The sequence below is a fragment of the Phasianus colchicus genome, chromosome 8 (genome assembly GCF_987193195.1).
Source record: "Phasianus colchicus chromosome 8, bPhaCol1.hap1.1, whole genome shotgun sequence".
Lineage (NCBI taxonomy): Eukaryota > Metazoa > Chordata > Aves > Galliformes > Phasianidae > Phasianus > Phasianus colchicus.
The window spans coordinates 6,984,979-7,012,312 of NC_143443.1; the positions used below are offsets into that span (position 1 = coordinate 6,984,979).

A 27,334-nucleotide genomic window follows, 5' to 3' on the forward strand; every position below is an offset into this window, starting at 1 on the left:
AATAGGTTGCAGATTTGAAGAGGAAGAGCTGACACTTAGAGAAACTTTTTTTGTATAAAACTATTAATTGTTTACTAGAGAAACACTTTCTGACCTACTGGGGGGAAAAAACGAAGTGTACCTTTGGTTATTTATGAGAGTAATAGTGATAAATGTTATTTTTTCTTGTCTAACTTCAGATACTATTTTTTCTGCTTTTTTTTTTCCCTTTGGTAATATGAGTGTGATGCTGTTACATCCTTCCAGAGCTAGCACTTTTTTTGTCTCTCCTTCTGTGGTCTGTAAGCAAGTCCTTGCTGAAGAAACAGCTTTTCAGTTTGGGTTTAACATTTTGTTTATCTTTCCCTATCTCTTCTTAAAGAGGAAAGCAAGGTCTTTTCTTGCCATGCCATCAACAGAAAGTAACAGAGTTCTAAGATGTTGAACAGAGCATTTTATATAGAACACTATTACATGGGGGCATCAGTGTGCAGTTTATTCCTTCCACTAATAGTGACTTCCAAGTATTATCCCAGAGCGTTTGTGTGTTCAGCTGCCAATTTTCTTTTAACGGTGTAATGGAGCATAAAGCCGAAATCAAGGATATTCAAACAACAAATAGGTACAGGAGAATATTTATTGAATACTGGAAAAAAAAAAAAAAAAAAAAAAAAGACTTAACAATGCTAGAATGTAATTTCATAGACTCATAGAATCATTGAGATTGGAAAAAAAACATGTAAGATCGTCTACTCCAACCGTCCACCTACTACCAATATTGTCAACTAAACCGTGTCCCTTAGTACCACATTTAATTTGAGATATCATTTTCTCTCTTGAAGGCAAAACATTCACTGTAATTAGTTCTGTGTTGCTCTCAACCAAAGCTTTTAGAACATAGGGATACGTGTATGTGAACAAACACCCAATATATATGCATTTACAAAATATAATGTTCATATTCATTTACACTTGATCAATTGAGCACTATTTTTTTCATGGTCTTGCATTTGCAATAATGCATCAGTTTCAAACGAACAAGCATAATGGTGGTAAAGATTAATACTCTCAGTAAGTATAAATATCCATAGGCCCTATTCAAAAGGTGCCCGGCCACAGACCAACAAGTTGATTTTGAGTTGTTTTCAACAGAGAAAGTCATTTCTCCACTTCAAGATAATACATCCAGACAGAAGAGTATTAGGGATTGTCAGCACAATTTATTTTTTTGCTAAATACTGAGATGTGGAGGCATCCTGAACTCAGGATTCTGTAAGTTCTCTATGTTCTTTTATTGCAAACCAGGCAGTTCGCAGGTTTTTTTTCCCAAAATTTTCTGTGATCCTAATGAGCTTCCGCTACATAACGTATCCAAAAAATTGAAATATAGGAGTTGGGAAGCTGAGCAGCAATGCTGAGGAGATTTTGGGGATGGGAGATGAGGGGACGAAAGAAATAAAACTTTTAGTCTTAGAGGTTTTTTCACTGGTTGTAACTAACTGTTGTAGAAGGGATGGATTAAGTTAGTTATTTTGTCAAAAGTGAGAGATTGTGAGAAACGTATTAGATTTGATGAAGCAGTTATTAGGAATATGCTGCAGATCAAGGATGGAAGTTCTGATCTGAGAAAGTCAGGCTGACTTCTTATTCAGATCAAAGCTGGTAGTTCCAGGTAAGAGATGGAGATCTTTCTGGAGTTTTCTATTATGAGAGTCTAGAGGTGTTTCCTTTATGAAAATTAGCTAAAGAAGTTTGACTTCTCATTTTCAAAGTCAAGCGAGCAAATTCTGAGGCATATTGTAGTTAGGAGGAGTTGTTTGCACCTATCCAACCAGTATTTCCATGCTTTTCACTATGATTTTGTTGGTGTAGGCAGCATTTACACACAGCATTTTCATCCCCAAACTTGTAAGCTTCAGAGGCAGACCTCATCCCCTCTTGCCTTTTGTGCATACATGCCCTGGCACTCGCTTTCACTGTGCAGGATCTGAAGGTGACATCAACTTTTGTGTAAAAACCCGAGGCTCAGAGTCCCTGGTTTTAGGAAGAACCTCCTGACTTCTGCATGGATTTTTAAACAAGCAACACCAAACAGCTGTACCTGGGTTTCAAAATGCTTTATACTTTACTCATTAGAAGTCATATGCGACTGCCTGCGGATGACTTCTGCTCACGAGCAATTGTGCTCCGTGCATCTGTGTTTATGATTCAGGATTCTCCTTTATTCAATCCAGTCTTGCTTTTCATTGTAGTACTACTCAGAAGTGACCTTGTTCTGCTATGGCTTTCCAGGCTTCTGTGTCTCGTGACCCTCCTGAGCAACCATCAGATGCTATCAGATGATCAGTTTCTGGTAGTTGATGGTTGGAGCCCACATTATATTAAGGTGCAATTTCATGGAGAATTTATTGGGCAAATCATGAGTCATACACTCTTAACTTTTATATATAAAAATTTCCAGCCATAGTTGTTTTCTTTTCTTTTTTCTTTTTTCTTTTTTTAATGGTGTTTAAAGTTTCTAGCTTTAAATTTAAAATGAGAACTTTGTACCCCCAAGTATGCATCTGCATCTTCTGTAGTTTTCTGAGTTTCGCCCTGGTAGTTTCAGAATATTACAAACATTAATAAATTTTACCTATATAGCAGCTTTATGATCTAAGGAAGCGTTATTATCTACCTTTATTCTGGGCAACCAAGTATTTAAATGTTGAATCATCTGCTCAAGGGTAAAAATGAAATCTGGGAAGGTCAAGGAGTTTAAAATAGTATGTGGTAATCTCAGGGAAGCTGCTTATTTTCATAACAATATATTTGCTGAAATGCATACACACGTACCCTGTAAAAATACTTCAAACTAGAGTTTTTATTGTTATTTATCTGTTTATTATAGAAAACATACTGTGTGTAGAAGGAAAAACAGAGTACTAGATTCTTTTTTATTTTTTTCTCTAATGAATGCACCATGCTTACTAAAAAAGTAGTATTTGCAAGCACGTTGTTGTGCAAACTTACATTTCATCCCTGTAGCCTTCACATGTCATACAGGATGTCAGAGACATGGATTGCTTTTGTGATTAAAACACATTTTTTCTTTTTTTAATGTATACATGGTGAGACATGTTAGCAAATGCTGCTTTAAGAGAATGCTGCAAGTGGTGTGGATCCACTAAGACCATTAGGTTAGATTCTGTTGTCTTTTTTTAATTTTTCATAGTACTGAATTATTATTCATTATATATATTTTTCTGAGCCGTATTGACTGGTAACTGAAGATTATTCATTTTCATCTAGGATGAGGAAAAATTGCTTTGAACGCATTGTAAAACCAAAGCATGCTCTTTAGCTTTAGTGGGGTAGCATCTGTACTGCATTGGAGTTACTGAAGATTTAGATGCACTGCTAGACAGTGACAGAAGCAAACCAGTAGTCCTGAAACGTTTTTGAAAGAATTAATTTGTAATACCAAGTAGACTAAGGAGATTTTCAATTTATTTGAGCAAGAAGATGAATACAGGGGGAGAAAGTTCTTTGAATCATTCTTAGCTAGGCATGACTTGGTATCTTGTAAAGACTTTCCTTCCCATATCTCACTTTTTCTGTCTTTGTAAGTCATTGAGTTTACTTAAGTACCTGAAAGGGCCTTGAGTTTATATTGTGCTTGCAAAGGAGTACATAATTGCCTTACTGCCAAAGCAGTTGTCCTATGTAATTTGCATCTGTATTGAACAGGTATTTTCTCAGACAAAGGCAAGAGATTGTTCTATTGATTCAGATTGTATATATATATTCCTTAGTAAAAGTGTGCAAGAAAGGCTGTAAGTACAGAGGAAACCACTTCTAACTTTCAGAGCTGTTATACTTTGGGGAGGAGGCCATACCTTGAATAAGAATCTCTGAAGCTGCTAGGAAGCAAACCCGGTTTCTACGAGGTAATTCAATGAACTGTTAACAATCTCCTGGAGAAAAAAAAAAAAAAAAAAAAAAAAAAAAAGATGGCTTCAGGGTTTTGTTTTTTTTTTTAACAGAGGACAACACATTAGTTTTCTAATTGATTACTGTTTGCAACACTTTTTTAGTGATAAGTTGACCCTAGCTGGACATAACCTGTAAGTAGGAAAGACAGGCGTGGCTTTTGGAATAGAAGAGTCTCTGCAGCTTCCTGTTGTCAGCTGGGGTGCTTTGAAGGTAAAATATTTATCCTGTTCTCCCCGCCACGGTTTGGTAGGAGGGGAGAGCAAAACAAAAACAGCTACAGCTTGTGACAGCGCACTAGAAGTCTTGGATTGTCTTCATATCATTTTGGGGAGAAGGTGATGAGGGAAGTGGTAGTAATATTCAAGTAACAAATCAACAATATTCTTCCACGTATGTGCAGTAAGAGTATCTGAATACATGAATGCTTGTGTGATGGCTTTTGTCTTTATATAGCACCCAGATGAATTGAAGCATTGTGTTAAGCGTCTTGTTGGAAACCAAAGGATATAAGGGGGCTTGAAAAAGAGATGTAAGAGTACAGCATTTGAGGACAATAAAGGAAATACTAGGGCTATGTAGAAAGGAATAATTAGACATGTTACTTGTCTCAAATATATAAATTTACTTGGAAAAATATCAGTCATGTCTATTGTGGCTCTTGCAAACCTTTCTTCCTCCCCTCCCTCTCTTCTTCCTCTCCATTTGCATTTTAGGGCAGAGGCGCGGAAAGGATGCTTTTCCTACATGAAAAGAAATACAAGACTATGGTGTGTTTGAGTTATGATTTCAACCTTTTACAGAATTGTATAATGTGTTTTTTGAGAAAAAAAATTGAGCTATATTTTGCCATTTAAGATAACCATATTTACTTCAGTTCTAATGCGTGCTGATGCATACAGTGGCAAAGGAGAAATAAGCAAAATAAATGTCAAACCTCCCTGTTCCTGGTTTTCTATTGTCAGTTTGTCATGGGGATAGTGATAGAACTGTTAGAAAGGATTTGAAGAATGATGAGAACTTAGTTTATCTTTACAAAATACATGTGTCATACATTTATATGTAAATGAGAAGATTATGCTGAGTGACAAAAGGAGAAAATGGTGTTGGTGTTTTCTGCTTCTAAGAGGTATTTGATGATTTATCACATTTACTGCATTATATTGTTTCAGCTAATACCATACCTACATTAAAAGGTATAAAGTCTTTTCAAATTTCTTTACAATGCTTGTGGTCAGCCTTGCATGAAAAGGCCATTTGTTCTTTCCGTATTAGAGCTTGTGCTTTCATGTAGTGTGAGAATTTCCTATTACTGTAAATTAATTTCACTTCATTAAGTGGCTTGGTCACAGGCAAAGGAATAATAGCAGTCAGACATAGGAAGTTACTAGTTTGAGTAATGGTAAATTGGCACCCATCCACTTCTTCTTTGGTATTGGGAAGAAGCTGCCTGCTGTCTGAGCCATTTCATCAATCAGAAAAACCTATGAATATGAACTTTTAAATTAGACAAGATAAAATTATTTCCAACACAAACAGTATTTTACAGTGTGGAACAAGGAATTCTAGCCCCTGTGGGAGAGATTGCAATGATGGTGAAGATTCAGCTTTCTGTGTTATGTTGCTGTTACTTCACGTCACTTGTGATCATTCAAAGTCATTATTCAGCAGAGGTGCATTGTGCATACAGAGCTCAGTTATGAAGAGGAGACCCCAAAGCATGGAGAGTTTGTTTTTTAGATATTAATGTGTCATCTTGTTGTGGTTTATATCTGGCAGGCAGTTAAGGACCACACAGCCGCTCACTTGCTCTCCCTGCATGGGGTGTGGGAGTGAATTGGAAAGACAAAAGTGCAAGACATATGAGATAAAAAGTGTTTTTTAGATAAAACAAAAACTGCATGTGCAAGCAAAGCAATACAGAGAATTCATTTGCTACTTTCCATCAGCAGACAAATGTTCGGTCCCTTCCAGGAAAGCAGGGCTTATCACGTGTAACAGTTTCTCAGGAAGACAAATGCAGTCACTCCAAACTTCCCCTCACTTCCTCTCTTTTTAGCTCAGCTTTTATCAGTGTGCATAATGCTCTAATGGTACGGGACATCCCTTTGGTTGAGATGAGGTCAGCTGTCCTGGCTGTGTCCCCTCCCAGCCTCTTATGTACCCCAGCTTCTCATTAGCAGGGCAGCACAAGGAGCAGAATAGTCCCTGGTTCTTTGTAAGCACTGCTGAGCAACAACTAAAACAATCATCAAAAATCCAAAATGCAACTTCATTCAAGCCTCTGTGAAGAAAATTAACCCAGCCAAAAACATAACACCTCATTTAAATTATGATTTTTTCTGCCAAGATACTCATTAAAGCTGTTGCAGTATTTTTCTTGTGGAGGAAAAAAAAATGATCTAATGGAAATCTTTTAATGAAAACTGATAACTGCTATCTATTTCTAACTAGTCTTTCTTCTAGGCCTGGCCTAGCACTTATTGCAAACAAAAGAAAAAAGACTAATTTCAGTAGATTTCTGATCAAAGCACTGATGTCTAAAGGAGGTCATTTATTCAGGATCCATCTCCCCTTATACTGAGTAGAACTAATGAAGTAGCATAAAAGGCTCTCCAAAACATCCTCAGTTCAAGTTTTGGAGAAGGCTGGAAAAGTCCCCTTTGAGGAGCAGGTTAGTTACTAAGTAATAGAGGCTGCACAGAAAGCATTGCAGCTGTGGAGAACGGCACACAAACCAATCGGGCTCCCAGAGCTTGGGGAATTGTGGTGGATTGTCCTCCAGTGTTTGTTCTGAAGCATTACATACGGCATAACAGTGCCATGGAGAGGCATTTCCCAGTGCTCTCTTAGCTCTCCCCACTGCTACTGCTCTCTTCAGAAAAGAGTAAATTTCAATTATTGCTCTTTTGCACCGAAGAGGGCTCCTAATGTTGACTCTGCTTCCTCAGCTCAGAGGTGTATGTGGCACAGAGAATTTCAGAGTCAAAGACCTGCCTGGGACAGAGAAGGACGTTATTTCTATAATGGAAGCTTCCCGAAGCACTTTCCTGCAATTCACTGTCAGTTCTATTAGAGGATGCAAGTTCTGATGAAGCTAACAGGGCTTGCTTTTCTCTGAAAATACTGTGTGGTATTGACCCTGCACCTTTGATACATCAACATGGGTGGTGTGTTGATTCTTTGTTCCTAATTTCTCCCTGTACCCAAGCTTGTCATGACATTACTCAAGGAGAAAAGCTTGTTCAGATTGATTAGGAATAGTTTATCATTTTTTTTTCCATCTTATTCCTACTATATATGATATGTATCATGTAACTTAGGGTGACATAATTACTTAGATAAATGATAATTTGGCAAACATTAACATATGTAAATTCGAATGGATGATTTTAATGAGACCAATTAGTCATACATTTTAAATCCTATTTGCATTAAAAATGTGGTTATTAAAATTTGAACCCAGTTTTGAGTTGTGGTCACTGTACTTTAAACATCAAAGTTTCTTTGATTTTTGTATCAGATGGATGTTTGTAACTTTTTTTTTTTTCCCAAGTCCCTCATTTTCTCTGGTAGTAGTTCAAATAGTGATAAAAACAAGACATCTCAGTTTATTTCAGTTATTACCACAATTATTCACCTGAGACAGGTTTTGAGACTTCCATGGCAATGGGATGGGACGGAATAGCAAAGTTTAGGAGTATTTTACAGCAGCAGACTCCCAAGCTGCTCAGGCATGTAACTCAAGAGCAGGACTTAAGCAATTAATCATCAGGTATTAAATAAGTGTTCAACTTGAGTAAATTATGCTTACTAGTCAGAGAATGATTCAAGTCTTTGTGAAGCCTGACAAAATTGTAGATATTCTAGCTCATTTTAAGTTAGATGAATAAAACTACTTAAAATCCAGCAAAGAATCATAGGATAGCTTAGGTTGGGGGGAGGACCTTAAAGATCATCCAGTTCCAATCCTTGTCATTATCATGGTTACTGCTCACCACATCAGGCTGCCCAGCGCCCCATTCAACCTGGCCTTGAATGCCACCAGAGATGGGGCATCCATAACCTGTTCAACTGTCTCACCACCCTCTTAGTTAAGAATTTCCTTCTAACATCTAACCTAAATTCCTCCTCCTTTGATTTAAAGCTGTTTCCCCTTGTTCCATCGGTTCCATCCTGGGATTACATTTGTTAGTCCCTTTTAATCCATCATGGATTTAAGTCGTGAAATTCGAAATGAGAGCTATGTTGAAAAGCCAGATAGTTGTTTTGGTTGTTTTTGTTATTTTGTTTTTTGAGCAGTGATAATTTTTCTGATGGTTTTTTGGCACTTGGCATGGATGGCAGCTGTACCTTGTGTTGGAGGTTATTTGGAGGGTATGTGTGTACGTATGCATAGTTTTATACACAAATAAAACTATGTATCTGCAGTTATGCTCAATGAGAATTGAGGATTACAAAGGCTGTTCATCCCTGTTTATTGATGCTAAGAAAAAGTATCTTCCCTTTTGTAATTAGATGGGCAGAAGGGGTAGAAAGTCATTTTACAAGCTGATTGTCTTGGCTTTCGGAAGCTAGTTAGAACTTTATTGCTTGTTCATTTCTCACAGCACAGTTTCAGGTGGCAAGAGGTTACAGTCCTTGAGAACATGTAGGGTGAGAGTTGTTGGCTCCATCCCCAGCATAGAGGCAGAGCTCTCTGAGCAAGAAAGTTTGAGTATATCAAGAAAAGTGGTTGGAGTAACCAGAACTGATGAAAAAAGCTTGTGTTTGAAATTAAAGTCTTTTGAAATTAAAGTCTTTTTTTAATATACCTTATTAAGCTAACACAGAAAATAAGCAAACACACAATTGCCGATTTCTGTCTTTCCTTCCAAAAAGAGCAGGAAAATCTGATGCAGGTTTTTGTGCGGCTGCTGTAGACTCTTCAATCTGTGTGGGAAGACAGTAGGAAAAATGTGTTACGTGGTATATGGAGAGAGGAAAAAGTTTATGTTTGTAGAGTTTATCTAGAGATAAGGGCAAACAGTTCTATCTGTCTCTTTGCTTGCAATGGAGGAAATAGCTTGTGAGGATTTCAGAATGAAGACTGGTTATATACATGTAATTAATTTGGGAAATAAATCTTTCTCAGAAACACACAGCATGGAGTAGGTAAGGGAAGGCAAAATAATAGCATAGGTAGAGTGCTGCAGTCTTTTCACTTGACTGAGAGCTTTTGTTTCAGCTGTACAACACTGATAGCTGAGTAATGTCTTGCGATCGTTGAAGGGGGCAGGAAGAAGTCAGCTGACAGTCAGCCAAGACACAGATATTAGAGAGAAGAACTGAATAGACTTAATGAAAAGAAACAGAGAACAATCGGAGGTTAGGGAAGGTGATGTTTGAGCACGGAATGTAGACTGCTGTGAGAGGCAATTTGCACAGAGCTCACTCATGTGGTATCTCATTTGACACAGTTAACTGAAGTGGTGAAATGTGCTTTCGAAGGCAAGGCAATAGCAAATCTAGCGGGGAAATGGCTTCTTGCCACTTGTCCCAGAAGCACTGCCTTGGGTGGGAAACACATTGTTCTCCCTGATGCAGACCAATGATTACAGAAAAATGTGCATATTTAAACCTCTTCAAAATTGCTTTCTTCCTCTGTCCTCTTATTCCTAAAGCCATAGAAGGGAGCGATTACATGAAACGCCAGCAGAAGAGAATCAAATTGTATGGCCTAATGATTTATTTTGTTTTCCAAGGAAACATCTAACTGACCCCAGCCCTGCAGGCTGCAGCTGTTGCTGTACGTACTTGTGTTTGTTGTATGTGTGAAAACGTTTATAATGTTTTATTTCGTGTTATTTATGCTCAATTTTGCAGTAGTTTTGTGTATTTATTTATTGCACAGTTTGATACCTGTTAGTGTCCTTGTGTGTGTATATATATATGCACACACACACAACATGGAGGTGGTTGTTACTGTGCATCAAACTTGAGGAAAATTTGTCCTAGAAGTTTCTGAAAAATCCAGAAGTCACTTTTTTTCAGAGTCTCTGTCCATTATGGTATCAACACAACTCTGTGTAAAATAACCTTTCTGCTTGGAAATGTCTCCGGCCTTTCTGTAGGCCGTTACTGCCTCCCTCATGGGTGAGAGCGTGGCGGCCTCTTTCTTCCCCCACAGCTTCCTTTTCTGGCTTGTGTGCCCCTCCCTAAGCACCCGTTGGTGTAGATGTCTGTGGGAGAACGCCCACACGAGTGCAGGCACATATGCATGCAGACATGTCTGTCTGCTAAGAGAGGGACAGGGTAGTTCTGGATTGCGGCCAGACTGTTTGGCTGTCAGCTTCAGATTCATGGAGGAAAAATCCTTCTGCTGTCTTCTGGCATTCAGCTGAAAACAATCAAACCCCAGGCTTATTAGGAGCTGCAGGCATGAGACAATAGGATATAATTTGCAAGTGCAAACTCGTAGTGATATTCTTGTAAGTAAAGGTTTTGTTTTCAGTTTGATTGAGGTAATAGAGATGGCATGAAAGGCAGATTTATGGGACAGCCAAGTGTACATATCTTCACAGTACTCATAAAGTGGTGATATTATATAGGGTGATTTTAAAAGTGCATCTGTGGTGAAGACTTGAAGATTATTAACAGAATGTCTCCAAATGTGCATTGTCTTTTCCCTCCTCTGGAGCAGAAAACAGCAGGTTCAGCACATGCTTTGCTGTGACGATCCCTTCTGATGATACTGAAGGCAAAAAAAAAAAAAAAAAAAAAAAAAAAGAATCCACGTTTTTGAAATCAGTGCTGAAGACCATGAAAAAGAATGTGTTCTGTCTTGTGTTGTGTGAGATACTTAACGGGCATTTGATCTGTGTGCTGTAATTTCCAACCTGAAAAAGGATGTAATAGTACTACAGTATTATTTTTTTTTTTCTTGTCCATTCTTGTGAAAACTCACCCTATGCCATCCTGGAATTCACCAGTTTGGAACTTGTGCTAACCTCATTTGAAAGCTACACGTGTTACTTTGGGTCTTTTTTTGTTTTACTTTGTGGGTTTTTTTCTTCCCAGAATTCTGATCGTCAAGGCTGAGATTTCTTTGCTTATATTTAACATGTATTTGTTTCTAATAGATATTTTCTGTAAGGACCTGTTAAATTAGTTACTTTACTGAGTCATTTGCACTGTTTCTTAATATAAGCTTCTAAATCCATCAGTGCTGGAAGATTTGAAGCAGTGTTCCTAAAACAGAAGGTTCTGGGGGATGAAATCTTGTCCCCATTGACTTGAATGGAGCTAGTATTGATCCTATATTACATTATTACTTCATGAACCATATGGTTTATAAGAAATATCTTCTTTTTTGTAAGCCAAGTTCTCCATAGCTGAAGTAATCAGTCTTTTTTCAGACCTAAATTCAGAAAATAGCAGCAGTCAAGCTTTAGTAAATAATAAATATTATGGCAGACAGTTATCAGAATGGTAAAGGATTGCTGTTTTTTGTGCTTACTGCTATATAAAATGAGAACACCTTAATCTTTTAAAAACAATTTGGATTTGGAAAAACAAATTGCATTGAAGCTGACAAGTTCCAAGCTTTTCAAGTCCCAGGAATTTGGATATATTAAGTGATATATTAAGTGATTAAGTGATATATTAAGTCTCGGATGTGTGAGTTCCTAATAGAATCGCAAACTCAAAATTAACTCTTCCAGCTCTACTGTAGCCTCTAATGCATAAAGTGTGTATTTTGTGCCTGTATCAGAAAACCTGGAACAACCAACCTGCTGGTTGGTTTCTGCATTGCCTCAGAGTTTTAAGATGAGGAATGTACTCCTGGCTTACTTGCTCCCATTCCCTGAGAACAGAGGCCACAGTAATATATATATATATATAAGTATTATATATATTATAATATATATTATTGCATTATATTTATTATTATTATTATTATATATTACTGTGTGTATATAATGGAATATATATATACATACATACAAATATATATATACATATTCCATAATTGCTTTTATAGACTGATTATGCCCTCCTAAAATTGAGCTGGCTATATTTTGATCTGCTACTATTGTTCTTGAAGTGAATTCAGAACCTCACCATAATACTGAAAAATCTTTCTCAGTCCAAACATATCTGATCCTATTTGTATCCATTCTTTTTTCCAGCATACCCAAGTGAATTTAGCAATTGTGATGGTGTTTTTCCTCCCGAGGTACTTAAAATACTACTTGAAATATAGCTGGCTTCTGTTACTGTTCTGCTCTTAAGTAAACTATCCAAACTTAAGCTCAACTTCCATGCCACTAGTTACTGCAGGAACCTCCCTGGTGTTATTAATACTTTCTTGCTCTACTGACACTTCAGCTGATACATCCTAGGGTCAAACTGTTCATGGGAGCACAACTTGGTAGAGCGGAGAATAAACCTGTAATAAGCCTCTTGTGTATTCCCAACTGGTGATATCTCAAGTAATAGCAATGTTGTGGGGTTTTCTGCCATTCTCTGAGTGCGTGACCTTATTTTTCACACTATTTCACTGTAATTATATTATCTGGATTGAGAAGTCATCATCTTTTTAAACATTCTCTAAGTACCACTGCGTTTATCATACTTTTTATTTTTCTCAGGAAACTGGGACCATTTCGTTCAACAGTATTTTTCAGAATCACTGCTCATCTATCAAACAAACATTTAAAGCTCTCGGGTTTAAAAGAAGTAACTGCTGAGAAAATGGGCTAATGTAAAGTTTAAAATTTGAGCATAGCTGAGGAAATTTGGAATTACTTCAAGGTCCTCCATTACGAAGCTAGCAATCTGGGCTGTTCTTAACCTCATGATCACAATATCTAACAGAAACACTATAATGTACTTTATTTTTTTGTAATGCATCAGGTGCTTTCATTAGCTTTCTTACTTGTATGTGTGGGATAATGGAAATCAGTGTTTAAGGATGCTATTTCACAAGTAAAATATGCTCTGATTTAAAAAAAAAAAAAAAAAAGTTTCACTTTTTTTTTCCCCTCCGGATTTGTACATCATAATTTAAACACAAATCTGTGTTTCGTTTAGATTTTACCTCAGGAACAATGAGGAGAAAATTACAGTTGTTAGAATGCTAAAAGTGATTTGTTTTCAGTAACAGAATCAAGGAATAATCTGTTATGAATGCTCTTTTCCCTGGAGTTGGAAGATAAGCTGTTGCTCCAGACAGTGTAGAGAAGTTTATTCTCAGAAACTCGTTTGTTTATAACTTTGCAGACACTAGGCAAGCTTCTGTTAGACAAAGTGGAAATTGCTTCAAAGGGTGGAATATGTATTCTTAATTTACTTTTCTGTACTCTCTTGAATAACTGTAAGCATTCAGGAAAAGTAAATATGTTTTTTTAGTCAAATCTGTTCAAGTCACACTATTGTGTATGTATATATATGTGTGTGTGTGTATACATGTTACTGTATATAACATTCTTGCTGTCAAAGATTTGCCAGCTGATAAAGACTGGCAGCAATGAAGTGGCAACCACATGGGCTCAAATGCATCTCTACAAGATTTGAGAAAGTGTGAATGCAAAACATCAAGCATTATGACTTAAATAGGTGTACAAACATTCACCATTTGGAAGAAAAATCTGTAAATGAAGCTGAACTAATCAATGTCTACCTCTCAGCGGTGTGTGCTATGTAGACAGAGCTGAAGGACTGTTGTTTTTGCTTACCTGTTTGCAAAGCCTCACATTTGCATTAAGGGTGGTGTAAAGGGAGAGTTAGCTCTTCCATTATTTCTCACCAAGGGTTTCTTTCCTCCCATTGCAGAGAGTGAGTTATCAGTTGACCACTATGTAGAAGCCTCATGCAGTATAAAGAAAGACAAATAATTCTTTCTTGCTGGCAGACCTGATCAGTAACTCTTCTCCTGTTAAAGGTGATCTTTCTCTTCTTTAGTGCTCGCACAGCCTGTGGCACTGTTTGTGCATGTGAAACGCGCTATAACTGACAAGAAGGTCTTCACATCTGTAAGGATTTTACTTGATTTATGTATTTATTTTGCAATTAAAATAGCAGCGCTGCAGGCAGAAAAGGACTGGTTTGAAAGTGATTATGTTTGAGGCTGAGGCAAGACTCTCGTTGTCATCTTTTCTTTAAAACCAGGCAGTATTTTTAAGTAATTTAAAGAGAAGTGATGTTCTATATCTGAGCAGCTAAATAAAGTGGGTAATGGACAAGGTTCCCTTTGATGTGGATGTAGTTTTCCAAGTTTATGGAATTTACAATGAGTGTAACCTCTGTAAAATACCTGCCTTGAATTATGATTGGTGATGTTATGAAAGAGGCTATAAACCATCATTAAAACTCTAAATTCATGAGAATCAAAGAGATCTCCTGACCCTGTAGTTGATTCCTCAAGTTTAGAGCTTCTGCCAGGATGCACTATCTTGGGAGCTTTAGCTACCATGCTGCCACAAGATTAAGTATACTTTTAAAAGAGGAAATTAAGAATGTAAACTTTGCCACTGTTTTCTTTTGTGTGTATGTTAGAAAGCTAAGAAGTTTGCATCTCTTTAATTATATAGTTACCATCTGCTGTTTAAATCTACAAAAAAATCATGTTCTTCGCATCATATGTGTGCAAACTGAAGTTTGGAGCTTAAGGTATGCTGAGTAGAGCAATGAGTATGCTGAGTATGAGAGTGGTGGTATACATTGAAGTGTATTAGCACTGGCTGTGGAATGGATGCTTGTTTTTAAAATAGAGAGCAATCACCTATGCTGATACTTCATTTGCAAAGGATCTGTGCCTGATGAACCATTTTCTCGCTTATTCAGTTGAAAATGAAGTCTAGTCAACTCCATGTAGGTGTCCCAAACAAGAAGAAAAAACACTGAAGTGTTTTAGATGATTTCTTCTGTTCATGGGGGATAGCAAACAGAAAAAACTGGAGTGCTGATGAGTTTAATTTGTTCTTTGTAGTTTGACCTTCTCAGGAATAGTTTTGTTAACAAAACATTAAAAAAATGTCTCTAGAAAAGTTAGGCTTTTTAAAATAGAAGATAGATGTAACAAATCTGTTGTCTTCAAAAAGAAATTCAGTGTCTGAGAAAAATTAAGTCTTTTTTTAAAAGATTCCAGAGCATCTTCAAAGTCAGCTAGCGTGAGACTGGTAAAATTTTAAGTACAAGATTTTGGAGAGGTTGTATTCTGTAGTTAACATTAGATTTATGTCTTTACAGAAATATTGCTTCCTGACAGCTCTGCAATTATCCAGTGTCACCACTGTGCCAAACAGTTAAATGGTCAATGGTTAACAAGTTTATAAATAGTATTTGATGCTTGAGCTTTGAAAAGTAAATTCTTACTGAATGCTACTGGAAGAACTCCATATACAGTATTTTCCTTCCATGTACGATTCAGCATAAAATGCCATAAATGAAATGAAAGAGAGATGAAATATAAGCATTACCTATAAAAAGTGAATAAGATTAAGCAGAAACCCAAGGTATTAGATTTAAGTGATTAAAATAATAGCAATGTCATCTTTATTACAGTAGTTAACAAGGAACACAGCCATGTAAGCAGGAGATGTTGCTGTGCATAGTTTCTTCTCTCTTCCTTGTCCTTTTCCCTTTTCTTCATTGTTTCTCTTGATTAAAATTAAACTTCTGGGTAGCTTTCTTCAGTATATGCATATATATACTGAGTGTATATATATATTTTACCACCTATGATATATGTAGCAGGAAACTAGTGCAATTTTCAGTTACATTATTATTATTATTCTGTTTAGGCTGTTATCAAGTCATAGTGTACAGAATGTCATGTACATCCTCTAATCAGCATTCATATACTGTAGGAGTGTGTACTAAAAGCAGGGGAAGGTCTGGATCAAGTTTACTCCTGTTTGCATGACATGTCTTATTAGGAACTGGAAATGGTTCTCTCAGTTGTTGGAGTGCAGACCAAGGATGAAATAATATATGCAGTCGGTGATCAAGAGACATGGATGTTAAAACACCATTATGCTTGTGGCTCTTGAATCCTTTCTGCGTAGCTAATATGATCTAGATCTCTGAATTGATGGCTCCTGTTGTATTACATGGCAAATAGCTGTACCTTTGATGGAGGTGGTGATCACTGGAAGATACATACTCAGCTTGCTAGGTGTTTTTTATCAGTGTGGGTGTGCACATTTCTAGGAAGATGTTCAGTAAAGGAAGATGTTCAGTAAAGGAAGAGTATTGAACTTTTGACAAAACTTTTCAATGGAAGGACAAACTCTTCATGAAGAATTTCAGTCAGAAAGGGTCAGGCTCAGTGAATTTCCTTATTTGAAAAAAATATGTCATGGAGCCTTTTTAAATTACCATTTAACATTTAGAGAAGGAAGAATTTCATATTTGTTTGAAATGACATTTAAAAAATTTAATTAACCTGTATTAAAAAGGAAAATGTAAACATACGTTCCTAATACAGCTTATTGAAAGTGAGATCTTTTCTTTTCAAAATTCAGAGTCCAGATTGTCTCACTGTCATGCTTTTGAGTTTGGATGTAATATTATAGCCTGGAAAGCTTACTAATGGCAGTTACTACAATTCAGCTTTAAAGACTATTGATTTGGGGTATTCTTCACAACATTATAAATATTGTAAGTAGATTAAACTTGTCTGACGTTTTTCTTCACATTAAAAAAAAAAAAAGACTTTATTATGGCTATTAATGTTTACTTTATTTATTTTTAATTTATTAAGCTTGATAGGAGTTGTGTTGCTCTGGAAACACTGAGCAAAGAGATACTTAAAATGAAAAGCAAAGAAAGTTTGTAATGAATTGCAGGAATCTCAGTTACTCTGATCTTGTTCATCTGTGAAGCCTTATTCCCAATGCAAACGAGTCCTGAACATGAACAACTGTTTTATTTGATAGAATTTCTAAATATAAATTGAGTATCTAAGGGATATAGACTGAGCCCACCTGCTCTGCCATAATGGACTTTCCCGTATCTTCTGTCATGACTTATTTATATCCAGGGCATATACATAGCTTCTTAGGTAAAAACTTTGCACTTTGATAGTATGAAATTAATTACTGACAGGTGTATTCCATTACCAACTTGGTCGTGTCTTCTTTGGAATATAAACCAATTATCTGATTCCTAGGTTTTTGGTTTTGTTTTTTTTTCCTGGACATCTAAACCAAGAAGAAACACATTTTTTTGAAATGTAAGTCTGTCTCCTGCTAACAAAAGCTAGACTTGTCTCAGAATTACAGAGTAGATTTCAAAATGGTCCTGAAAAACTTGCCTTATTTTCCTTTTCTTTTTGTGAGAGGAATAGTAGTAATGAAAGACTGCACTTAAATCTTTCCTCCAAGGATGTGAAGAGAAAACATAAAAGCCGCTTTTGGAAGTGGGTCGCTGACTTTAGCCTTGCTTGGGACAATAGGAACTGGAAACAGTTTTCTTTTGAAACCTATTCAGTGACAAATGTAAAATGAGCAGGTAATAAATTGTAAGGGTGGTGAATGATATCTTTTAAAACATTTGCAAAGAGCTGAGATTTAGACGTGATTACTTCCATGAGCCTTTCTTTACTTATTGTTTCATTATGAATAATAAATGCATTAACAACAAAGAAAAGTTTATCAGTCATTGTCCTACTGGCCACTTTAGAAATATGAAAAAGGAAAAAATGACAAAGGCCCTCAGATGAGCCAATACTTTGTGATATTTGCCAATGATGAAGCTTTCTCTTTTTTTTTTCTCCACATATTCCATATTAACAAAGCTTACCCTGGGTATTTCTTAGTCTCTTCACTCACAGTTCTCATCCCAGAAAAGGACTTGGGTCCCCAGCTGTGACTCTTTCTGCAGGTCTCCAGTTTCTCCCTGGCTGTAAGTATCCCAGGGGCTGCCCATTGGCAGTCTGTCCAACTGGCAGGGGTCTGCAGGGGGGCTGCAAGCTGGAAAGCAGCTGTACAGTAGGAGTTTGTGGAGGAACCTAATTGCTGGTGGTGGGCATCACAGGACTGAATGTCAACACCTAATAGGCTTTGATGCTAGTCTCAGTTGGTTCTCCATGAAGAGAGTTAAGAGTTGAATACACAACTGTACATGGTGGAACCATTCCATAAGGGTCTGGAGGCAAAAACCTATGAGGCGTGACTGAGGTCCCTTGACTTATTCAGCCTAGAGAGGAGTAGAATGATGGGACAACTCATTGTGCCCTACTCATGAGGGGGAGTGGAAGGTCAGGTGCTGATCTCCTTTCTCTGATGACCAGTGATAGTGCTTGAGGGAATGACATGGAACTGCAACAGGGGAGGTTCAGGTTGGATATTGGGAAGAATGTGATCTGCTGCCAGAACAGACTCCCCAGGACAGTGGTCACGGCACCAAGCTTGCCAGAATTCAAGAAGATTCTGGGCAGTGTTTTCAGTCATATGGTCTGACTTTTTGGGTGGTGCTTGTTTGGAGCCAGTAGTTGGATTCAGTGATTTGTATGGTACCCTTCCAACTTGAGATATTCTATTAGTCTATTTCCTGTTCTATCTGTCAGTGCTCCTAAGCTAGACTCTCCATGTTGCAGGTTTATCTGCACTCTACTTCGAGCTGTAATCAGTCTTAAAACTCTGCTTTTGTTTTCTTTTAGTGTCTCTTAGGATACTTTTCAAATGATTTTACAACTGTGAACTTACCACTTCTCACTTGATTTTTTTTTTTTAATTTTTTTTCCCTTGGAAAGCTGTGATGCTCTTTATCCCCACCGTTACAGTGAAAAAATGAACAATATCCTTTCCTGTTTTGATATCCTTCCTGGCAAAACACACACTGCTTCTTTTCTGTCACAAATTTCAGAGTGGCAGCCTTTCCTTCTGGAACTGTAGAAACAACAGGACTATTTGTGTTTGCCATCTTCAGCTGTCACTGAAACATGATTTTCCCTTCTCCATTTGGACACTCATCTGCTTTTCACTGTCTAGGTTGTGTCTGGACACTCATCTCCATGCTCCCTTCTACCAAACCAGCTTTTTACTCTTAATGCTAAGGAGCTGACCCTGGCAAAGCAGCCAGATACTTCCTGTCACTATCTGCTTGGGAATGTTCTTGATTTCAGATTTTTGGAAAAGGTCAGGAATGAATTGCATCTGGTTCGGTTGTTTTGTTTTCTGCAGAATGGCTTTCTTTCTGAACATTGTTGTATTTGTTACAAACCTTTCTCACTTCTCTCTTCAATTCTGCAACTAATGAACAGAGTTGCTTCCTTTACAAAGCAATGTAAATATTTGTTCTCCATGAATATTTTGAATAAAACAGATGGATTTTTAGCAATGTATTGTTTCAATTTATACATTTAAAAATAAACCAAACAGTCTACATGAAAATCTGTGATCATTTTTATCAACAATATATTTTTTACATTGTTTATAATTTCTCAGCAGAGAGCACTAGCAATAGAAGGGAAAGAAGGAGAAACAGAAGATCGAAAGACAAACATTGAGATTTCAGATCCTGTTTTAAGAGTCTTCTACATTCACTGCTCTCTTTCCCCTCTTCCCAGTCTGGCAGAGTTCTGCTCATATCTTTTATATGTTGTTGCGAATAGTGTTTCATCAGCTGAGATTTAAATCTTTGAGTTTGGGTTCTGTATTTTAACATTTGGTTGTTGAAATGTGGCCGGGGAGGAAGAAAGATGTGTAGTCTCTCAACACCTCTTTTTTCCAAATTTGTGGAAGCTACTTGCAGGTCTAAGATTAAAGAAATGTAGATGCACTTTAATTTCCAGGGTACTGTTTATCTCATAAGCAGATTAGAAATCTCTCATTTATTCTCAGACTCTCTATACATAGACAGTATGTAAAGAAATAGCTGTTTTTGTACATATATTAGTATGTTTGTCACCGAAGAACCCATATTTTAGCAATTAATCCTGCTACAATCTATTTCAGAGGTTTTCCTCAGCTGCAGCAATGAGAGATTCCTACCCTGCTTTCTTTAATGAAGGATGCATTTATGAAATAGGCTGTAATAGGTTTTTCAGGATGTTTTGTAGAGAATTCTAAGTGATTTGAGCCAAAAGCTTAAGCAAATGACAAGATGTTGAACAGCTTGAATATTGAAATTCTAATTAAAAATGAATGACCGCAATCTCCCAAGTATAGATACTTTTTCCTTTCTAATGAACAAGAAACAACATATATTACGAACTTATATAATATTTATTTATTTGGAGAATTCTGAAGGAATTTGCTTATGATATCATAGGTGTCTAAGACCTTGGTCTTCACACTCTTTAATTTCTGTGGGCCTCTGGCAGTGAACACACCTCCAATGCTATTAGCACAGTGCTATTCGAAGGCTGAAATCTTCATGATCTCTTTCAGCCGTTCCTTTTAGGATATGGAGGGGTTCTTTAGGGTGACTGTAAATGTGGCTCAAAATTTGAAACTTAGGTTTTTTCCTCCTCTCAGTGTGTCTGGTTTTAGAGTACTGCTTCGTGGGATACAGCGCAGCTCTAAACAGAAGATATTTATAGACTTTTAAACTTGCCTACCTCTAGTTACATTTCTAAATGCAGTTATGTTTCTAAATGTTTCAGGCTTCTAGAGTGAAGAGCCATTGACTTTTGCACAGGGTGCTGAATGGACTAGCACTCTTTTGGCTAAAGATAAACTCTGAGCATCCTAAATTTAGTCAATCTCTTTTAAAAACCTTGGCCCAGATATGTGAACCCAGAAGAATGAGTTAGAATAATTCATTTGAAATTCCCTGGCTATTTCAGCACCCCCGACTTAGTATTTATTCATACAAATCGCTCACTGTTGCAGATAACTCGCAAAACGTAGCCAGTGCAATAACTCTGTACCTGAGCATTATTTAGTTCTGCTTTCCTAATGTTGGCAGCTCTTTGTTTTTCCTCTGTACGTTACTATATGGGCTATTTTAGCTTTGTCTGAAGAACATATTAGAGGGAAGAATGGGGAGACAATCTACGAGTTTTGTTAGGATTAGCTTTCATAGCAGCTACAATTCTTCAGTTAAGGGGTCCGTTTAATTTTCTTGCCGATTTAAAAGAAATGCTAAGTAGGCAATTAAACAAAGGAGACAATTTTTTCACTGCGTACTGAGAGGATTATCTTGTCTCTAGCAGTTCTCATTCTCCATTATGCTGTTTATGAGGCTGATGAGAAATAATGTGTCCTGTCTGTGATGATTTTTCTCCTTTGACTTCTTTTTGATTTTTTTCTTTAAGAATTTTTGTCTTTTTAAAGGAGTTCTTCACCTTCTGGACGTGAGAAATAGATTGAGATCTGTTTATTGGCCAATGTTTTTTCTCTTGTTTAAGTAGACTGGATAACAAGTATTGTTTTAAAACACTGTTACTTAAGTAAGTAATTTACATGTATTTTTTTAACACAGTATTAATGAAGAGCGATGTTAAAAATGTTGATGTTGGCTTAGCCAGCTTTTGTTTTGTTTTCTTGCTAGGATCAGGTATTCCCTTTGTCTATACTAAAGACAGATATCTTGTCATTGCACTTCAGCCTTGTAAATCATGGGGGTTTATGTTCAGCCAGTCATCTGGAGTCAGTGTCATAAGAGAAGGTGATTCATCCCATCTGATGCAAAATATCTGAGTGTCTTATTATGCAAATGTGTTTGGAGAGAAAGGTTGTTGATGCTGTTCCTTTCCAGCCCAGCCACAGTATATAGAGCCTATCAGTGCAGTTGTTTTTGAGGCCACAAAGAGTGATCATGGTGCTGAAATTATCCAGGTTAAAAAGCAGTAACTTAAAAGGATTTTGTTCATTTGTGTTTGTCTTTTTTAACTAGGTACGTTACAATGATTCATAGGGCAATTTATAACGTGGTGTAAGAATATCTGCCCAATAAAATGGATAGTATTGACATAGAAGAAGAAATGCAGTGACATAAAAAACTGATTTTGTGTAATGAACTGCCTCCTGAAATACAAGTGTGTGCTGGGACAGTCTCATTTTATTAGGTGACCTGAATCCACAATAGTTGTTTAACTGTGTGTTAAGCAGGACATTAGCAATATCATAATTACTGTGGTGTACACCTCTTGATCCTTGATATAGTTTTATGACACTACAGAATAACTTATCTCTGTTAAACATAGGGGGAAACTGGGAACTTCCACGTATATTACCAGATCTTTCCGCCAAGATTCTCATTACTAGTAGTGGCTATTGTGCTGGTGGTCTTTTCCAGTTTTACCTTCCTAGTGAACCGTGAGGGCTGTCTGTTGGCTGATAAATATGCTGTCTGATTAGATGAACTGTTTTTCTTTATAATATGAAATCATTATCCAAGTCCATACCAGGAAACTGGAAAAAGTGTCCATGCAAATCATAACTTTCTCTTGGGTCTTGCTTAAATGTGAAGAGAGGATGACTCATACGAGTGTCTCTTGAGTGTCTCAGAGCGGTGTTTTTAATTAAATAGGTTAACTAAAGTTAAACAAACAGAGTTGTAATAAGGCAGAAGTAATATATTTGGGAGGCATGCTTAGAAGAAAACCAGCCTACTAGGATTCATTATGTATATATCCCTCTGAAAGTAATGCCTCCTTTTTCTCTCCATGAGAAGCAGCAATAGCTACAACAGCTACAAAGAGCACAATAGCACTTTTTGGTAGATCAAATTCTCAGCTACAATGCAGTCTTTTTCAACACAGTCACAACCTTTAGCTATGTGTTTTTCCAGTGATGAGCAAGAGCCTGCATGCTTGCAGAAATCTGCACCAGTGGAGGTGAGCCACTGTTGCTTCTGTTGAAATGCACCACCCACCACCTCTCTCTTGCTTACATCCATAAATGGTTTGCTTGGTCTCCATAAATGTTCAGCAAACATCAATGAATGTCAGTAGATGTCACTTTTCCGCATAGAGAAATTCAGTGACATTCCTTTAATTCATACACCCTTCCATGTCAAAAGCCGTTCTTTCAGATTGCCCTTCTGCTGTCATCTGTCACATGGCATCAAGTTTCAATCTCTACTGCCATACCACCATGACTGACTCTGATGTCATGGGCCAAAGGAATAAAATAGGAGGCATTACTTTCAAAACAGCTCTCTAAAATACATGCATACCACATATGTTCTGAGTGCAGTTGTTCATTACAGGATCCCTTATCATACTGATATACCACCATGATGCAGTATGCCTTCGTGCTACATTTATAGATTATCTTAATGGTACATGGGACTTTGGTTTGGGTGCAGTAGTCAGAGAAATGTGACTGCAACTCATAAAGTACCTCTCAATCAAGTAGCAATGAAAGAATTGGAAAGTACTATACTGAAACAATACCAATGGAAAATAAAGTATTCAAACTAAAATGTGACAGTACCTTGCATTGTAAATTCTCTTTGGAATATATTTCATGTTTTATTTATTTTTATTATATTTCTTCTTATTTTTTTTTAGGCTGTGGAGACCAACCTTGCATCAAAAGATAGTCACTGGGTCTACGTAAATGAGGTAAGAAAGTCAAGAGACAACCGAGCTTGGTATATTCACTCATCAATATCCTTTGTTTTCTTATTTGGGTACATCAAACTGAGCGTACTCTTAACATTTTTGCTTCTTGAATGGTACAAAAGGCAAACTCCATGGTGTTGTATCTTGCGTGTCTTACTTAATTGATACAAATTGCATATGAAAAATCAAAATGAAGCCTTCAAGTATTCTATTTTTACCTTCATGTTGATCCTGCCCCATTATCTATTTAGAACATCTCAAAATACACCTTGAATAAATACTCGTGTCTGCCGGAATCTCACTTTTCTCACCTATGAACAACTGTGCTCGGATACCAAGAGAGGAAAGAGTGCAGCCTTAGCTTGTTAAGAGAATGCATTTGCATGACATGCTGGCTTTCTGTAGAGCAGAATTTTGTTGGTGTTTTGGCTAAGTTCCAGGATAGCACAGATTTAAAATGAGAGATTTTCTCTCTGCAGCAAATGGTATCCTGTCCTGCTACTCTGGTTATTTATTTTAGATTAATACCATGATGCCCTAATAGGAATGAGTACAGACTTGTATTTAAAAAGCCTGAGAAAGCTTGAAATCTTGTACCATATATAATCATTTACAAATCACTCACTGTTGAAACTAAATTGCATTGTTTTATATGCTTTTGCTTTCAGTAATGATTTGTTTGAGGGTAGCATAATATCTAAGTTAAAAGATCTGTGTTCACTTTTATTTTTATATTTTGAATGCATAACCTTTAATTTAATATCCAATTCCTTTGTTTAATATCTCATTCCGTTCTTTACACCTAGCTAATAATTTTGAATAGATTACTTTTAATAGTAACTGTGAATTGTGTGGCACTAGAAAGCACTGTAATTAAATATGAGGGTGAGGAGAGTGTGAAATCTCTGCTTATAAAGGCTTTATAAATTCTTTCTAGGCCACGTTACATTTATGTACTTCCTGATTTGTTAGCTGCAGTAATGATCCACTACAAAATACCAGCAAGATGCCCATAGAATCAGTGTTTATATTCACATAAAGATAACAGTGTGTATTTCCCTGAGCATTGACTGAGAGGGAGTGTTCATGAATTTGCTATTTCTGCTCTTCAGGTGTTAAAGCTCACTTCGTGAAGCCTGAATCTATAACATCACAAATAAAAACCTTCAGCATTTATGCACAAACATGTGCTTACATACACACACACGTGTTATACAAGATGTCTGCTCTTATTTTGAAAAGTTTTACGTTTTTCTCTCTGGACTGGATATGGAAGCTATGGTAGCAAAATGCAGATCTAAACTAAAAACTAATTCTAAGCTAAAAAGCAAATTTCCTTGCAACTTAAAAAGTATGGGGAACTTGTTGCTGCAAATAGACTTATAAATAAATGTCAATGAAAAATATTAGTGCACGTAATTACAAATGTCTTTAGAATGCAGTTAAATTCAAACAGAACTGCAGAAGTACTTAAACTTTGTGAAGCTTCAGCAGGTTGCCCAGGAGGTTGTGGATGCCCCATCCCTGGAGGCATTCAAGGCCAGACTGGATGTGGCTCTGGGAAGCCTGGTCTGTGGTTGGCGACCCTGCACATAGCATCATTATGATCAGATGATCATTATGGTCCTTTTCTACCCAGGCCATTTTATGATTCTTTAGAGAAAATTTGCAAATATTTTATGAAGTGTTGATCTTTGTGTGCTTAGAGCTACTGCAAGAAGAAAATATGTAAGCATCCATATGGATGTATCTGTAGAAGGATGGATTCTTTAGGGCCTGTTTCTTACTTAGTTGTGTGTGTTCCCCTATGCTAGCAAGAAGACAAACTTATTATGCTTTCCACATGCATGTTTCCAGCTAGTATCAATGGGAACTCTGTGGGTATTTGATGGAAAACAAGCTGTTCCTTTACTGGATGTTGATAGACACTGTGATTTGCAGAACTGAATAACTTTTTAATTCCCAACAGCCTTTTTTTGATGCAGTTCTGCATGTGTAGCAAACCAGGTGCAATTTCTGTAAAATAGTGCTAATACTGAGCCACTCTTTTTTTTCTTTTTTTCTTTTTTTTTTTCCCCTCTCCCAGGTAGATTGAAGATCTGTTCACCCTATGGTCTGTGTGACCTAATCATCCCACTGCAGGGAAGGAGAGAGGTATAGGGCTAATTGACCCAAAGGGGCAGTAATAGGAAGAGAATACAGTGACAGTTGTTTCCACTGACAGTTCCTTCTATAAAGAGTGTGGGATTCTAGCACATGGGTTCCTTAAGCTATCCTTATTCCAGGGAGTCATTGGAGGGCTTGATACTGAACATACATACTACTGAGACTCATCTCACAATTTGCTGCATTGGACTTATCTGGCTATAGTTAAAATGACTTTATAGTACAGTACTATTTCTACAAGAAATCAATTTTTAAATCTTATTTCAGTTAAATCTACTTTTTTCTGCATTGGTAATCAAATAAACATTTGTATCTTTTTTGGGTTTTTTGTGAGTTTTTGACTTATGTTTTTTTTTTTTTTTTAAGTGAATCTCTGTCCCACATACAAGAATAGGAGTTAAATTTGAGAGTTTCAACTTATTTTATCCCTTCACTTTTTTGTTAGGTAAGCAACACCACTGAGCTAACATAAAACTGTTAAGCTTATTATATTTCAGGTGAACAAATGTGTGCTGTGTTAGGGTTATACACAAATTCTAGTACTCTGCTGCTAGGAGGTTGCATTTTTAGTTTCTAATGACTTAAATCTCTGTGTTGACTTATCCATTCAGTTGGGGTGCCATTGGTGGTACAAAAGGACTCAGGCACCTCTAAAAAAAATGCTGATGGGTTGGAAGGCTGCAACCTTACATAGCAAGTCTTTCTGGATAGAAGAATACATGGGGATGTCTTTGCAGGCCGTATGCTCCCTCTGTGTCCTCTTTCAAGTCATTATTTGCCTTTTTCCTCATCTTCCAGTACGTCTTAAGAACCTTACTGTCTTAAAAATAAATGTTTGTGAAATATGTCTGATTTTTCTCACTTCAGATGTTTCATGTTTCAATCTTGCAGAGCTCTTGAAAGTAGTGGAGATTCGAGGGGGGGAAAGGGGGAGAGTATTTCTAACCACCTCTGTGTTTTATATTTGTTTTGTCCTCTTTACATTTATTTGTCTAGAAATACTAAATGATTTCTTGCACTTTGGTAGTGCTTGTATCTGAATTCTGTGTTAAACATGCTTTTAGCTTTTTGGAAGCCCTAATGTATGTGATTAAAAAAAAATAAATCCTTGCACAAGCAAACACCACTTGAGAACAGCAACTTGTCCAAAAACTTTGATCACTGTCAGTTGCCCATAATTATCAATTCTGACCTGCAGTAAACTGTGTTAGAACAAATCCAGTATTTTGCATATATTTTTGCTACTTATCGCTTGATACGTTGGTAGAGTGACCTGCTAGCTTTGATAGGTGCGTGCTATTTTTTCTTTGGCATGAATGTGACACAGTTGTAGATGCTCTCCGACCTTACCTCCTCCTTTTCAGGGTGTTTGTTTTCCATCTTTTTTCTTTTTCTATTTTTCTCTTACATTTCTTTCTCTTTGGTGCCTGACTTCAAGCATCTCTGCTGGTTACTCTTGACGTTTTTTGTTCTCCCTTTCTCTTTTTTGGCACATTCAGAGAAAATGCTGTGCATTGCCTAGGGCATATGTCTGTGGGAGAAACACAGGAGCAATACTTGAAACTGAATTTGTATGTGGCTGTACAAGGAACAGTGCTCTAGGAGTCTGCATCTGCTTTTTTTGTTAGCAGCAGCAGTAGGTCTAGGGGTACAAATACCATTAGAAGCCATGCTTCCTATTCTGTGGGACATTTTGTGGTTTGGAAACTTTCT

At 36.9% G+C, this 27,334-nt stretch overlaps 1 protein-coding gene across 12 annotated transcripts in view; it reads left to right on the forward strand.

The window, feature by feature from the left end:
* The window catches only part of GRID1 (glutamate ionotropic receptor delta type subunit 1), a 574,706-nt gene that overhangs the window by 427,592 nt on the left and 119,780 nt on the right, over window positions 1-27,334 (forward strand). For all 12 annotated transcript variants that reach the window (XM_090144797.1, XM_090144806.1, XM_031602451.2 and 9 more), the window contains one exon: window positions 23,402-23,455. In XM_090144797.1, coding sequence (XP_090000923.1) covers window positions 23,402-23,455 — 54 coding nt within the window. The remainder of the gene's footprint in view (window positions 1-23,401; window positions 23,456-27,334) is intronic.